This window comes from Dysidea avara, chromosome 10 (assembly GCF_963678975.1).
Source record: "Dysidea avara chromosome 10, odDysAvar1.4, whole genome shotgun sequence".
NCBI lineage: Eukaryota > Metazoa > Porifera > Demospongiae > Dictyoceratida > Dysideidae > Dysidea > Dysidea avara.
In genome coordinates this window covers 3,500,359-3,517,044 of record NC_089281.1, presented here as the reverse complement: position 1 = coordinate 3,517,044, position 16,686 = coordinate 3,500,359, and the positions used below count along the sequence as shown (strand labels likewise).

The 16,686-nt window shown below is 36.3% G+C and overlaps 1 protein-coding gene across 2 annotated transcripts; it reads left to right on the top strand.

The window, feature by feature from the left end:
- The first annotated feature begins 480 nt into the window (after positions 1-480).
- On the top strand, positions 481-15,463 carry LOC136269329 (uncharacterized). Of its 2 annotated transcripts, XM_066064880.1 has the most exons (8): positions 481-1,307; positions 1,361-1,459; positions 4,979-5,155; positions 8,545-8,667; positions 8,997-9,107; positions 10,090-10,236; positions 11,099-11,242; positions 15,038-15,461. In XM_066064880.1, the coding sequence occupies exons 1-8, from the start codon at positions 624-626 to the stop codon at positions 15,134-15,136; spliced, it is 1,584 nt and encodes a 527-aa protein (XP_065920952.1). In that variant the 5' UTR covers positions 481-623; the 3' UTR covers positions 15,137-15,461. The 2 variants fall into 2 exon arrangements, with proteins under 2 accessions (XP_065920952.1, XP_065920953.1); XM_066064881.1 differs by lacking the exon at positions 1,361-1,459 and having other exon boundaries at positions 15,038-15,463.
- Positions 15,464-16,686: the final 1,223 nt, after the last annotated feature.

The following is a 16,686-nucleotide window of genomic DNA, read 5'->3' as shown; positions in this document are numbered from 1 at the left end:
GCTGTGGTATTCAGTTTGGGATTAATAGTTCTCGCATTGTAAACAGGAAGGAAATAGTGCTCGGCTTCACCTCTCACTATTTTACTTCTTCTTGTTTACAATGCTTACACTATTAATCCTGAATACCACAAGCATCCATCATATTACATATACAAATCTCTATTATGCTTTCTAAGTAGTCTGCAAAAGTTATAGGGACCAGTGCTTGGATCAGTGGCAGTCGTGAGTAGTTTAGTGACATAGTTCAGCTATATGCTTTAAAAGAATGGCATATACAAAGGGTCATGTGCATTTCATATTCCTAGCAGGCTAAATGCATGTGCTCATGGCCATGAGATGGTGCTGCAGGTGTAAGCTTTCATGCTCAACAACTGTAGAGGATTCTTCATGTTAATGGTGTTTATAAGCGGTGACTGTTCTATTAGAGTATTTGACTGACTTATAGTCGGGGAGAGGGGGATACCCCCATACCGTACCCACCCTTGGATCCGGACCCCATAGAACAAGATGTTTGTGCAGGCAGGAAGTTAGTATTTGTGTGGCTTCGATGACGCTCTGAGTTATCAGATCGGGAAGCACCTTCAAAAAGAAAGTCACGAATTTGAGGTTTGTTTACAAACAACATGAGCTCTATTGAAGATCGTGCCGCAAACCAAGTGTTTCGTGAATTACGTCAGGAAATCGTGAGTTTTATAGACTTGGGTACAATTATTCCACTGCTACATAAGAAGCGATGGTTGACTCTACAAAAACTTCAATACCTGGAGAATCCGCGAAATGGTCTCGAAGAAGCAGAAAGAAAGCAATATTTAGTGAATCATTCTATAATGGGCAAAGGTTTGTCTGCTCTACAGACGCTTTTAGATGTACTGGATGAAACATCAAAATTGTATGAACCACACGAAAAACTGTCAGTCAAACTCAAACAACATTATCAAATTGTCTTTGGTCAGATAAGCCATGAAACACTTAGTGTAGGATGTCCTAGCATATCAGACTCACCAACTGTGCTGACAGATCACATTACAGCAAGCGTGTCCAGCATGCCCGATATCGTACCTCAATTGTCCTCTTTTTTACCAAGTCAATCTGATATCACTGCTAATAGATCCCACACAGAAAGCACTTCTTCTGGTTGCCGTCACAGATCACATGGAACAACTCCTGTACCAGCTTATCACTACTATGTAAAAGTAATGGGCAAAAGTATATCTAGTGAATATCTCTCTTCTTCACTCAACAACACTACAACCGGCTTCAAGGGAGCAGATAGTTCTCTAGTAGAGACATTTGAACCAACTGAGGAAGTAAGCATTGTGCAAATACATAGCTTCCGATTATTTGTATATAAATGTTATAGAGTACTGGAGTGGGTCTACAATGTGGCTCCAAACCTGGTTATGTACCACAAAGAACCACTTATAAATTAAATAGCAGACAGAGCTTCAGCCACAATGAGGTATCCTGTGTATGTTAAGTTAATTTTTGTGAACCACAAATTTATTAGGGACTGTTACACACAATGCTTTTATAACAATGGCTGTGATACATGATTAACACTATAATTAAAACACTGTTATTTATTATCAGTGTCAAAACCTGATCATTACTACTGACCCACTGAGAAACAATACTAGTAGTGCCTGACCCTTTACATGAACATAAAAAGTTTGGGGACAAAGCCAGCATATATATACACGATTTGTGTTGTAGTAGAAGCCTTTCATCATTACCTCATTGATTGCATCATGCTTTAAAGAAGCCTTTAAGCATAATCCTTAGCCTTTGAAGAAGCCTTTTATTTTCAATATGAATGTGCTTGTACCGACCACATGATATAAATAAATGGAAAGTTTTCATTCCAGTTGGCCAGTTATTTTGCTATATGTTCCCCATAACCTTGCATTCATGTGAAGGGTCAGTACTAGAGCTAGCAGCAGTTGACCCTCGATTATAGCCCAGATTGTCTGCAAGACCAAAACGTAAATTGATACTTTAAGCCAAACACTAACCAACAATCATAAAAGGACATGGCTCCTCATAAGCCTACAACAAGCAATACATACACATCAGTAATGACAGTTTCTTGAGACAGCTTTTTAGCAGTCAATCGCTCCCACTGAATATGCTACAGCACCAAGGCAGTGACAAAGCAAGTGGGTAGGGATGCATTGCTCCATGGCATTTCAAGAAAAGTAGCAAAGAAAACTTTACTGGCAACAGTAGACGGTTAACCAATAAGTGGCAGTATTTGGATTAGATACATACAAGTACAAGGAATTATATTTGGGTAGGGATCACTGAAGTAAAAAGCAATGAAACAAGGGTGGTCATCTACGCCTGCCACTATACTAGTGGACATTTATTTCCTACTTCATTTGTGTGTAGAGTATAGCCATGAGTGAAGTAGGGATTAAATATCCACTGATATAGCTGCAGGTACCCTTGTTTCAGTGCTCTTTATTTCTGTAAATACAAAATAATTTTCCTTACACTTGTTTATTTTCTTTTTTGTAACAATTTATGACTGATGAACCAGCACATGCTGCATCAAAGGAAGGAATAGCGCTGACCAAACATATTATAAAAATCAATTGAGCAACTTAATGCATACCTCAACTATCAATTACTGGAAAGCAATAGTACTATTCCATTTCATTTTCAGCTTTGTGTTCATTACACACTACAAGAGCAGTATAAGAAGTGCCTCTGCAATCAATCCAGAAGAAGCGATTATAATTATGTGCACTCCAGCTATCGTCTATTCTGCTTTGTTTTCAGGTATGTCCTACCCATTATACAGCATTACAGACAGTACGAGAAGCACCTCTGCAATCAATCCAGGCATTACAGAAATTACAGGTGGTTCTTGTGATAGCCAGCTGTAGTGAAGTCACTACGCATTACTGCAAACCAACACCTACATGGTAGTGGAGAAAGAAATGGGACACAAATGAGGACAATGTGATACATACACTGTACCTGCTGTGGTTAGTGAAATGGCACATCTCAGGCTAAAGTGACATTGAATAGTGAAGAAATCAAGCCTGTAGTGTTAACCATAGTCAAGTTATGTTGGCTGAAGGCATCAGTCAGTCAGTCAGTAAGTAGAAAATTCAGTTACTTAAAATTCCATAGAAACTTGTTGAAGGGTTTGGAGTCACTCTGAAAGAATTTTGGGCTTGGTTGTGCTTAACCAATACTGTCAAGCTTGTTGTGAAGGAAAAGTAAGGCTCGATATTTTGGGGTAAGAAAGCCCAAACACAGTAAATTCAAAAGGATCAATTCAACCTCCATGGGTAAATTTATACAAACTTTTTTTGTTAAAATGACCATCTAAAAGTGGTTATAACTAGGGTTGGCTTTTGGACTAATTCAGTCAAAATAACTAGGGTAGGTCAATATAACTGTTCACTTAGGATGTTGAAATAACTTTTTTGGGTAATTTCAGTTTGTATAGTCAAGTCTACTATGGCACAGATTAGATGACCAGCTACATGGTTAAATTTACAGTACACTGGCCGTTGTAACATTTGTGTTACACCCCACAATCAAAAGTGAACATGGAGAACATAGGTTTTTATATACAATTTGAAAACTCTATAAGATCAGGTATGTTTAAAGTATTAAGATGCAACAACTATTGCAAATATGTGTCATAGATAGATTAATGTATGTTATTACTAATGATGACTGACTTGTTATTTTAATGTAAACAAACAAATAAACAAATAATTATTTTGTGACGTGAGTTAATTTTACCACAGATGGTTAAAATAACCATGATGGCAAGGTTATTTCAAACACTTGGCTAGAGGTTGAAGAGACTTTAGGACATCTGGGTAATATGACTATATCTTACAAAGTTAAAATAACCAAGTACATCCTTGGGTCATTACTACCAAAAAATCGGTCGTTTGAATTGCAGGTAAAACAACCCAAAAATTTGGGTCATTTGTACCCATTTGAATTTACAGTGTGCAAACCTCCATGATCCCTACTATACAGTACTACCATACTGTATGATGTCATAACAATCTCATCCAGTAATGTTTTATCTTCCTATGTGTGACATGTAGCTGTGCAAATGTCACCAATCCCTATCATTGAATGCTGTAGCTCCAATGGCAAGCCTACATCATAACACAATTAAATATATTTGAGTGTAGTACATAAGTACTTGCATAATGAATAACAAAATACTTATAATTATTAAAAACATACAGTAGCTTTTCTTTGATTGTTTGCTAAATAGCTAGTTACACACCAAAATTTAATCACTATTCAGCATTTTCATGGGAGCTGCATGGGATCCTGTCTGGCTACTACCATCATAATGCAGAAGTTTTGTACAGGCTGTATAGCATAGTTCAGCAGAGGCGTGGCCAGAACACAGAACCAGGTCAGGCATCAACAATTGTACAATATAACATAAAAATTGAAATACTCTAATAGAACAGTCACCCTATTATAGCTGTCAGAAAAATATTAATAAACTGTTGAAATCAGCCTCACATTCAGTTTGGGGACTAATGTTTAAGGTGACAGTTATTTAGTACTATATATAAATATCAAGACTGAAACACCGTAATAGAGCAGTCACCCTAATACAACAGTCAAATAAACTATTATTTGTACTGTGATAAATGGCTGAAATCACTCTCAGATTCAGTGTAGGTCTGATTTTCAAAAATTTCCAGGCATGCTCCTAGACCCTGCTATGTTGGCATGCTTTGCACACTGAGGTATACTACCTAAGTATACTGTTGTAAAAAGTCTGTCTACACCCCTGTATTTCAGTCTATTTTGAAAATAGGACATGCTCACTTTTGACCTCCTCCCTGCCCATTCTGGATCCACCCCTGATGCCCACATGGTAAATAAACTCACTGTAAATTTTAAAAGCATGTAATTGTGCATTAGGTATTCATAATTCACTGATACCATGCTATAATCAGTTATTGTGTTAAACTCTTAGCCACCAACCATGTATTCTACTAAGTCTCGTGTTGGAGTTACTGAAACTGAACAGCAGGTGGAAAGAAGAAGGGCAGCAGTCAATATCCTTTGTAGCGTAACTTCAGCTACTGACGATAGCAAATGTGCTAGCAATGTTTGCCTTAGTGAATATGATGTGGTATCAAGGTTACAGCTGGTATGTGCTTTATGTTATAGTATAGTTATGTATATCACTTTCACACCTCACTTCAAAGGGAAGAGAACATGTATAAATACCATATAGCACTGCTATCGGTGAAATGGAAGTAGTATATAAAAAATATAGCCCTCCTAGGGAGGGTATATATTTTTGATATACTACCACCATTTCTCGTTAATGCATTCCAGGAATTCTTAGAAATTAGCAGATTTCTTTGTTGAAACTATGTCTCTGCTTTAATATTGTGACACTGCACAGGATTTAGTTTTATAAAGTTTAGTACACTGAAAACATCATTATGAGCTCGGGTTTCCATTTTATATTGCTTTGATAATTGACACGTGGCAGATAGTACTGGGCTTGGTGCTTAAGCAATTTGGCCATTGGAATTGCATTCACTACATTAGTTTATTCATGGCTAGTAAAGTACGTACCTGCACTTCTGACATTATTATGAGGTTTTCTATGCTTAATTGCATACTCACAATTGAAGATTTTGCACTCTTGTGTTGATATGCTTTCGTTCAACCTTACATACGTTATCCACAATCAAAATCCACATGATCCCACAAACCTGCAGTTTCCCACACATGCAAGTGAGTCACTCAAGTGAACTACCCTGGTATATTAGTGGAAACATGAGCACTTGTGATTTGCCTGAAATATACACACGTGCACTCAGGCCTAGTGGTCCTTTTGCATGTGTATGTAATCACTTGTGCCAGTGTTTGAGACAGCCAAAAAGATACATACATGTTGTTATTTCCAAACATTTTCACATACAGTATATGCATGTATGCATATACAGAAAGTGAAACTGGAGCAGTTGAAAAAGGTAGGAAGCAGATGTAGACACAGGCGCAGACTTTACATAAAATACCCTAATACAGCAGTCAACTGTCTTGATCATTCTGCTTGTTTTAGTTTAGAATTCTACAAGCTGTAGATACTTCACACACAATTAACATGATATCCAGTGCAAAGTCTTATCGCTTACTCTGAATGTTAGATACCACAAATTAGCTGGACCAACTATGATACTTTACAATTTTGTTGCCACAATTTACTAAAGATGTTATTAGCATAAAAAAATCGTTTGTGCTCTTGATAGACTATCTAATAATAGAGCGGCCGGAATTTAGTAAAAAAGTTTCCACATGGCAGCCAAGTCTTTTGCGTAACCATATCCAGTGAAAGGCTACAAGAGTAATAGTTATGTGGTGAATGCTCCAATCATAATAACCGCAAAGTTTTGAAGTTAATCTAAATGGTCTTGGCTCACATAGACAGTACATGCTACCTATGCTGTTACATAGATCTAACTGGTGATATGCATTTTAACTACAACCACATATACTAACATTCAAGGTAAGTGTTTCATAATTGTGCATGAATTATGATAGATTGTAGCTGCTGTATTAGAATTCCAGAGTCCCAACATTCAGTGTGTCACAAGACAGCATATTATTATTTTGGGCCAAGTCTGTATCCATCCAAGGTGCCATCGGATGCAAAGTATTACTAAAACTTCATACAGAAGATATGGATGGATGCTAAGATTAGAGTTTACAAATTACAATAGAGAGTCAATTATCTGAACATCGATTTACCAAAAAGTCAATTATCCGGATGCCGCTTTAATAAGAGTATGTGAATGCTCTATTAGAGTAATTAAACAAAACTCTGTACTGCACTGAAATGAATGCTGCAGTCATATGAACACCACTCTCCAGTATCACTACTCCCCCATAATTATTATTTCAGATAATCGACTCTCCACTTAAAGGGACAGTGCGTCAGTATCAAAGCCGTTCAATTCCGCATTATTTCGCTGCCAGTGAAATCATTGCATAACCAGAATTATATGCACTTTTATGGCAAGTACACCAGGAATGGCAGGATCCATTCTTGTACAACACTATAGTTAGCCAGTTGTATATATTCCAATTCCAGCTGCACAGCACTGTAGCAGACAATAAACAGGCACCTCATGACAATCAGTCTGACCATTCACCTAGTTGTGATATATGAACATAGATTGTTGTGTAGCATTAATTTCATACAACTGTGTCTCGCTATGCCTTCACAGCAGTAGGAGTGGAAGATTTAAGCAACATTTACAAACTTTGCCCATTACTTTATTATTTACGAGAAGTAATGTTACACCATAAACTTAAACAGCTTCACCATGTAAACAATACCGACGTACTGTCCCTTTAACTTCATAGAAACAGTAAGTGTCTTATACAGAATGGTTGTACTGTATGGTAGTGTTAGTCAGTAGTAGAAAACTCCATAATATAAAAAATAATCTGTAGAAATTAATCAGAAGTGTTTTGGATTCACCCTGAATGCATTTTTGGGCCAGTAATGCCAAGACATCATGAAGGAAGGATGACATCATGAAGGAAGGATGAGGCTAGTTTTCTGGGTAATATTATTTGCAGAAACGCAAACATTCATGATCTCAACTTGACTAACTAACTACTAACTGATGGCTTTAGACAAGTTTAACTCAAATGATATGTGCTTGATTTTAATTACAGTTTAATGTGGCTTTGACCTGGTTGTGTATTTAGTATGCTACAGTAGGCTCTGGAGTTTCCCTTCTCCACCTTTGTGTCGCATTTGTTTTTGTTTGCAGTACAATGATGTCAATAACTTTCTGTGTTTTCCATACGTTTTGCATCACACCTTTAACAGCTGAAATAAGCAGAGTAATTTGGCAAGGTTCATGTATTGCAGAACTGACAGAACACAATCAAAACTATAAGGCTACCTAGTAATTGGTATGGGAATATCTTTTGTCATGCAATTATAACCTCATAGGCTCATATGTATGTCTGACACCATTGTTGTCAGTGTTACAGAAGTTCATTATAATGATGAATTGTGTGTGTTATGAAAATGTTAGCAAGAGTAAAGAAATAAACTAATCACAATAAAAAGTAAGTTAGATCATACAGTTTGCCCCCATACATTTACCAAAATGGCTAAAGTAGCAGAAATTAGATTTGCACTTTAGGTTATCATCTCCCTCGTTTAAGCACTATTTATGATCCTTATTAGCTTCCTAATTTTTCCTTACACTTGTGCATGTGCAATATTGAATCTGTAGTTCAATATTTACCTGTGGCTAACACTTCACCTGAACACACCTTGTAGCTGTATGAAAACAATTCTCATACATTTCATCAGCTTCTGTTTCTACCTGACCACATGATATCTTTAAATCTGATTATCTGATTCAACCAACATAAAAAGCATACAAGCAACTAAATCCCTCCCTAACCAATTCATTTGTGTACTCATAGAGTTGTTGATAGCCCCTCAATGTTTTATACTTACTAACTGCCTGGATTTTAAAACAAGGTTCTTTTCTGTAGTCATCGGAGCAACTTCCTAACATGATTCCCATGAAGTTGATACTGTTGGGTAGCAGTGGAGTAGGAAAGACATCTCTCATAATACGATTCCTGCACAAGTATTTCTGGCAAGCTGCAGTGACTGTATCCTACATAGTTGTAATTGTATTTTTTGCATTGCAATTGTTTAGAACGTATAGACATACTTTACATAAGGCAATCAATTTTTGTATTAGTGGTATTGTAGCTTGTAATCCATAACTGTAGTTAATGTATACTTTACATAATATAATAGCAAATTTGATTATGATATATGTATGTGTACATTGTTTTCATCTTATGTAATAATTGCATCTCAACTATAGCTAGTTACATTGTTACAATATAATTTTTGTGTATTAACAGTGTAATACTGTATGTATGTACCAATTACATTACATGTAGATATTATTTCCTTAGCAATATACATTCAGATTGCTGTTGATCACAATCGTTGCTATGTCCGTCATCTTTCAAAGCAAGTCAACATTTCACTGACCCTGTTTGATACTGCAGGACAAGAAAGATTTGACAGTGTATGCACAGTAAGTGGCTATCTACATATACCAAAGCAGACAATCTAGGAAAACAATTAAGGCACAACATTCGTTTAAAATGTTCATGATATCAAGGTGGCAGCCAGTATACATATCTGCAGTGATGTTAAAATCAAATCAGTAAACATCTAATAAATAATGACAATGTAGCTAGTCACTATTAATAGTAATAAAAATCTTCACTTATCTCATATTTCAGTTGGCCCAATCATATATCATATACGTATAACCCACTTCCTTGTTTTCTTTGTGATGAACAAATGGGTCTGGTAGGGTTCCATCAGTTGTGTAATCTTAATAGCTAAACAGACCTCACATACATATATGTAGCTGATTGCAGAGAAATGTGCTATGTACATAGTAAGAAATGTCTTGTTATCTTTGTTCTGCAACATAAGGCTAGCCAGTAAGCCTAACCTGTTAAAGTTTTGTGGAATGAAACCTTCTATGGAACTTTACCAGCTTTTATCTCACCAGCAAGAGGCATCATAAATAAAAGGTCTGGCCAATCACGAGAAGTGTATGTTATTTAGACTGTAAGATGAAAACAAATTGGTATAATAGGCCTAGCTGTTTGGTACTCAAATGTTTCATGAATTTACTCTGCTGTCAATCTTACAATATATCAGGGCAAAATCTGCTAACCTTATATTTAGTAGTACACTGTTAAAAATAATGAGTAACTACCACTCTGAGAGTTCCCAGTGTAGGTAGGATTTAACACCCCATGGAGAGTAACCAACACTCTGAAGAGAATAACCATTACTCTGAAGAGTAAGCGATACCACCTTCAGAGCATGTGTTACTCCCCAGTTACTCCTTTAGAGTAATGGTTACTCTCCAGGGGTGTTAAATCCTCCCTACACTGGGAACTCCTTGAGAGTTGTGGTTACTCTTCATTTTAACAGTGTAGTTATACTGTTAGTTTGTATGTACTTAGAGCCAGACTATAATATTAATTCCCACATAGAGTTACTACCGTGATGCTGATGCTGTGTTAATGGTGTTTGATATGACTGATCAAGACAGTTTGGATGATGTAGAAAGTCGTTGGGTGAAGAAGCTAAAGCAACACCTGCCCTCTACAGATATACCAGTTTTGCTAGTTGGTAACAAGGTATGTACATTCTGTATATAAGTGGTGGGTGTTGTTCCAGTAGCTAATGACTTGAGTTTAGTGTACTAAGCTGTTTGCTTTGAAAAATCTTTTAAGTGCTTGAAATAATGGTTAGGCGTCTGACATTTTCTGACTAAAATCGGTGTTTGTCTGAGCTTGTTACATTTTTTCAGACGTACTATTGGTAGAAAATTCACCCAGACAAAAGCATATCAAACTTGACAGTGTTTCAAGACAGCAAGCTTGTACAAGTGTCTGATCAAATATGCTTTTGTTCACACTCTATGTCCTAACGTTTCTGCCTGCAACGTTTCTGCCTGCTAATTTCAAGCATTGGAACCCAGTAGTATTGTACGTACGTAGAAAGTTCTAAGTTCTTTCTTACCATGACTCATATAATAACACATGTGACCGAGCTCTACTCCAACTTGTCCTCAACTTATTGACTCATTCAAAATAGCTGGATTTCTGTTGGTCTGTAGAAATGTTTATGGCTTTGTGAATACAATGGACAGGCCAAGGATGATTGCAATGCTTTGTACAGATATACTCACGTAGTTAGGGTGCTGAACATGGGGGAATGTTTCCAGTGCTTAGGCTGATATTAAGCCTATGTCAATCCTTGAGCCAAACTTACTACCAACCTGCAATAAAGCTATGTACATAAACTAGAAACTTGCTTAAATGGCACTATATCGAGACATTACCCTAATAGTTCACTGCACATTCTAAGAAGGTCTACCCTTATATGTAGTCACCAGGACTGGTGAACTACCACACTCTAGAAAACAAGGTTTTTGTATAATAAAATTTATTTTTCAATATACAATCACATATTTGTTTCTATTTTTTATGATCAAAGTCTGAAAATCATGCTAACATCAGTCGAGGGATAAGAACACAGGCTAAGGTGATGGTCAGACAATTTGACTTTATTGAGTTTATGGAAGCGTCAGCAAAAGATGGCTATGAGGTGGAAGCCATTTTTGAGAAGATAATTTCAGTGGTAAGCATGAAGTCTACATTATACTTATATGTGTACATACAATAATAGCCATATATGTAGAAAACATGCATGCATGCATTAAGTTTCAATTTTTTTTTCATATTTCCTAAATGGCCTATTTTCACACACTTTGCAAAAATCATTATGAAAAAGCAAATGCATATCAATTACCTTGAAATTTGGTACAGATAAAGAGCGTATAAAGGTGAATTCATGTACTAACTTTGCAAGGAATCTGATAAGTATATCCACGGTGCTATGAATGTTTGTTCTCATAAAATAATATTGAGCTTTTGTCATGGCTACAGGGTAAACCGTTAATGGGAATAACTTGAAATTTCGTGTGTACATAGGCTAGCCATTATAGTATTGCCTTTTAGTGGTTAGAAAAACAAAGAAGTAACAGCTACAGAGTTATAAAGCAAAAACCAAGCAACTGCAAACTGTGGGGTTAAGATACTCTAATAGAACAGTCACTGCACGGTAAAAAGTGCATGAAAAATGTTGAGAAAATAAACTTACCTGCATTTGAACAATGGCCACTGCTGCCATATGGCGGCATGGCATAACTCATTTATAGAATAAAGTTTAGACTCGCCATAACCTGTAAAAAGCATTTCATAGCAAGATGCGCTAGTACTGAAATGGACACTCCCATAGAGGTCCCGTTTCTGGGATAACTGGTTCCTTCCCGGACTAGTACACGTTTGTTACATAATAGCACAAAGTGTAACCTTTTACAATATATAGGCGAGTTAAATTGTTCTTCAAGTTGAAAACTATCAGCTGATAACAAAGGAAGTGTTATACATCGGAGACAGGTAAATTCAACAGTCGGCTGCTTTATCCCCAACGTGGCATAGCGGACACAAGTGTAGATATGCATGCGCAACAGCAAAAATGGGACAAATCACAAAGAAACCAGCTGTTTTGATGGATTGCACTGTAATGGGACAATATGGTGAACACCTCCACCCTTCTTAAGCAAAGTAGTTGAAGGGGTACCACACAACCATGGAGCTAAGCAGCAAGGGGCCTTGCCTGTCAAAAGATGGCTCATAAGACAAGTGAGTGAGAGCAGACATTCTCTGGAAACTGGTACAGTACTACAAGTAACTACATCAAGGAGGTGCTGAACTCAAAGTTTGGAAACTTCAGGATTAGTGCCATTTGGAAAAGCATACAAACAGGACCAGACCATTGATTCATCGACAGTAAGAGATGAGGTAGGATAGTTGGTTGGGATTCCATTGTTTGTTCAGACTGGTTTTTACCAAAGTTTAGACTTTGTAGTTTGATAACTTTGTTGTGGTTACTGTTATGTAAACAAAAACAACATAGCTAGTCAACCTCCTTAGTTTATAGTGAGTATTTAGATATACCGTAGATCGGGAAATTTCCGACAGTAAGAATATTTCGTGGTTGCCTCCACCAACGAAAATAAATTACGTGAAATATTTCACTCTTGAATATTTTCTATTTATGAAATATGTTTTGGAGGTCGAGTTGTCAAAACCAAAGTCGAAACACTTGAGGAATGAGTACGCTGTTGGAGAAGAAAGGCTAATAGCCAACCGTCATTCAGGGTTCCAATATCTGCCAGAATAAATTTGCATGCCACTGTAGCCGCAAGTCAGGTCGAGGCTAGTCTCGTGTGGCCAAACCCTTTACACGCAACCACTTATCGATTGGAAATTATAAGCGCTGCACTACAAGGCGCTTATAATTTCCAATTGATAAGCTAGTGGCTGCGCGGAAAGGGTCTGGCCATGTCGAGGCTAACCTCTGTCACAGCCGGGCATCCGGCATCACAATTACTCATTCAATGTCTTGCACGCGCTCATTTTTCTGCTTAGCGCACTAAATTATTTGTTGTACAGAAAAATTCGCTGGTAAAATTTTTTTTTTTAAACTAAATTATCTCGAACGAAAATTTCCCGATTTATGGTATGGTTACTAAGTAGTTCTGTGTATTGGAACGTTAGTATGATGCGATTCGGCAATTCGGCCAATGGTCCCTGAAAATTTTGCCATGAATGAGTTAACCACTGAGCCACTGCTATCACAGCTGTTCACTTCACCTAATTTCTACTTTTTAAATGAAAGTTCTAGCTAAAATCTACTCAATAAGGGGTAAGCTTAGCTATATACTAATGGAAATTCTAGAACATTATATGCGTTTTCTATTAGAGTATCACAATAGTGTTACTTTAGCTACTACAATACAATTATAACTTCTGTCTTCAATAATCATCATTGTGTCTGTATAGATCAGAAGAAATGTGGGAAAAATAAACCCCTAATCCCTGGCCATATAGAGGCTGCATGGCCTTATAAAGTACGAAAAGAAATGAAATCCACACAAAAACAGCCAAGCTGTGAAAAAAGGTGCAGCCTTGGTGAAAAAGTTGTAAAATCAAAGATGGCAACCAAGAAATGGCTGCAATAATGTTTATTGCACACCACCATTATTAAAATTTATTGGCATTAACACCATGCCTGGCCGCTGCCTTTGACTTCACATCCTTTTTTCACAGCTTAACTGTTATACGTGGATTAATTATCACTAATCTTTCATTAGAACATGGTGGTCTTTCCACTTTGCTGAATCATTTTTCTGATCTACAATAATGCTCTGCAGAAAGGCAATCCATATAAGGCTGTGAAGATAATTATTACCTCTGCCATCAAATAAAAATTTTGATCACCTATAGATTATGTGTTGTTATAGAGACTTTATTTGCTCATATAGGGCCTATCATGTGCAATAAAGTAGGCACCTGCTGATTAATGAAGATGTACGTACAAGTACAAGTGCCATAGTGAACCGCTGCCAGTGCAACACACACAGACACACACACACACAAATTCATAGCTTACCACAGGTGTTTCTACTTAGTTATAAACACTTCATATTGTAAAACTGCAACAGAAAGCTGCCCTTTGTTAAGCCACAGCCACACTTCTTGATATGCTAAAGTGTGTTGTTAATTATCATATATTTACCTGTGGCATTCCCTAGTTGCCACCATATGTTCACCTATGGTGTTGCCTATCAATTGTTAGGATCTGACTTTTGCTGTCAAATGTTACCTTGTGACTTTGCCTATCCAACTCATTCCCTATCTAATGTTAGAGTGTGTCAAATGTTAGCATGTGGCATTGCCTATTAAAATGTTAGTGTATGTTGTTACCGACCACATATTCGTTTACGACATTGCCTACCCATTAATAGACAATTTTCACACAAGCTAAAGTATTCACATTATAGTAATGAATACTAATTTATTATGTGTTGCACAACATCTGGTGTCCTTTGAGAGGCATTAGAACATATTGAAGCTTATGGGACTATCATTTTCATGCTTTGCGGGAGACCAGACCATTTCATTTATTCTTATTAGCAACCACTACACTACAATGGTGACGTGAAAATTAGAAAGATATACTAGCTGTGTTGTGATCAAATAATCAATGACTTTGTATTGATTGGTAATGACACCTCAGTTAAGTTTTAAAGTATGCATCTTTCATATTGTCACTGTCATGAGCATAGAAGGTTGCTAGGCAACAAAACGTGGTCACTAAACCTGCTCTAACGGGTGAAATAATCACCTAATATTGGTGGAGTAACAGCGATGAAAGATCACCTATTTCCAGAAAAGCCTGACAATTGATAGTAGTAAAAAAATTGGGATTAATTTTAATTTTGCATACAAAACTATGAAGAAAGCAAATGCAATTTAAGTTACACTGTGATCATATCTAAGTAGGTACATATTGATATTTATATAGGCTGTCACAAGGTTACTAAAGCTTCATGGAGATGATAATACCAATATTATCACTTTGGACTCCCCAATATTTGTTACAAGGCAAAGAAGATGTTGTTGAATACAATACGTATATGTTTTATCAGTTTTGTAATATTTTGTAAATATTCACATCAGATCAATCAAGCTAACCATGTAATCATCATTTTGATCTTGTAAATTGAAATTTATTTATATACCATATTTTATACACTATAACTGTATATCAAATGGCAGTATCTTTTATAATAGAGCTACGTACATGTATCTACTTTTCCAGTAATGATGTATAGCCATTGAAATTATAATTGTTGTGCTTTATGTAAATATGTGCTGTGCATATGTATTATGATCACTTGGTCAAGTAGACCAATACTGAGTGCATGTTACTGTACACTAGAATATTGTGATGCTGTATGGGGTTCTTTATTTATCCTTGACCAAAGAAAAATTGAAGAAGTTCAGTGAAGGACTACATGTTTGCAACCACCTCTTAAAGACAAGTCGTACAACAATTAATTAAGAGACTGTGTATGCACAGAAGTGACTTGATCTTATTGTGCAAAATACATAACAACTACTTTATAGTCTAGTCGGTTCGCGTTCACCTGAGCCCTCATTTTTATGAGCCAGCTATCCAAACATTTAGTAGCGCATGAAGCCCTTTACATGCTGCCGGAACTGTTTATCAAAAATCTTTGAGCAAGAACAAGTGAGTTGGCTTTTAAAATATCCCATGCATTTTTATAGACTACTTAGGCTCATAAATCTGTTTACATAGCCAGTAAATGTTTCATAAGGGTGAAATAGCCATGGCTTAAAATGTGAAAATTTGATTGAAAGTTAGCAAACTTATGTACCCACATCTCCTGTTTTTATAGGCTCAAATACATATATAGATTTTCAGAGACTTTTAACAATAGGCAAACCATTCTTGCTCATTGACAAAAATGGCTCGAAAACAGAAAAAGTGTCAAGCTGGGGAGTAACATTTATATCTGAAGCAGGAAATTGATTGCCCATTATGAGTCAAACATTAACCATATCATTTTCAATATGTACTTAGTTATAATTGTATGTTTTTACTTCTCTAGTTATTGCCTTTCTGAGATATAGTGAATGAGCTTCATTACTCTCCCCTTTACTTATGAGCTTATGACTGCTTGAATAATTGTACCTGTACAATCATTTTATGAGTAATAATTAGCACTTTTTAAAAGAGATCATAATTAATTTTCATATCCTTGGGTTTGCCAAAACATTGACCCACGAACCATAAAATTAATTTTGTTATAGCCTAATTACTGTAATATATAACTATTTAGCATATAGTTATTATAAGTGTACACGTCACTGCCTGTTTGGCTGAAATTATTGTACAAGTTAGATATCCACCATATCTCAAATAGGTCTTGCTATATAATGTCTTGAATAAGCTCCTATAAACATATATTCATAAAAATATTAGAAGGTTAGCACTCCTCTAGCATGTCTTTACAAACAGATTAGCTACAACGGTAAAGTGATCAGTTATCTTATCAGTAAAGTGGAAAATGTTGTAGTTAAGGATGACAATTCTAATTGCCCACTGTAGTGACTTATTAACACATAGTACATTAACACGTGAGCTGA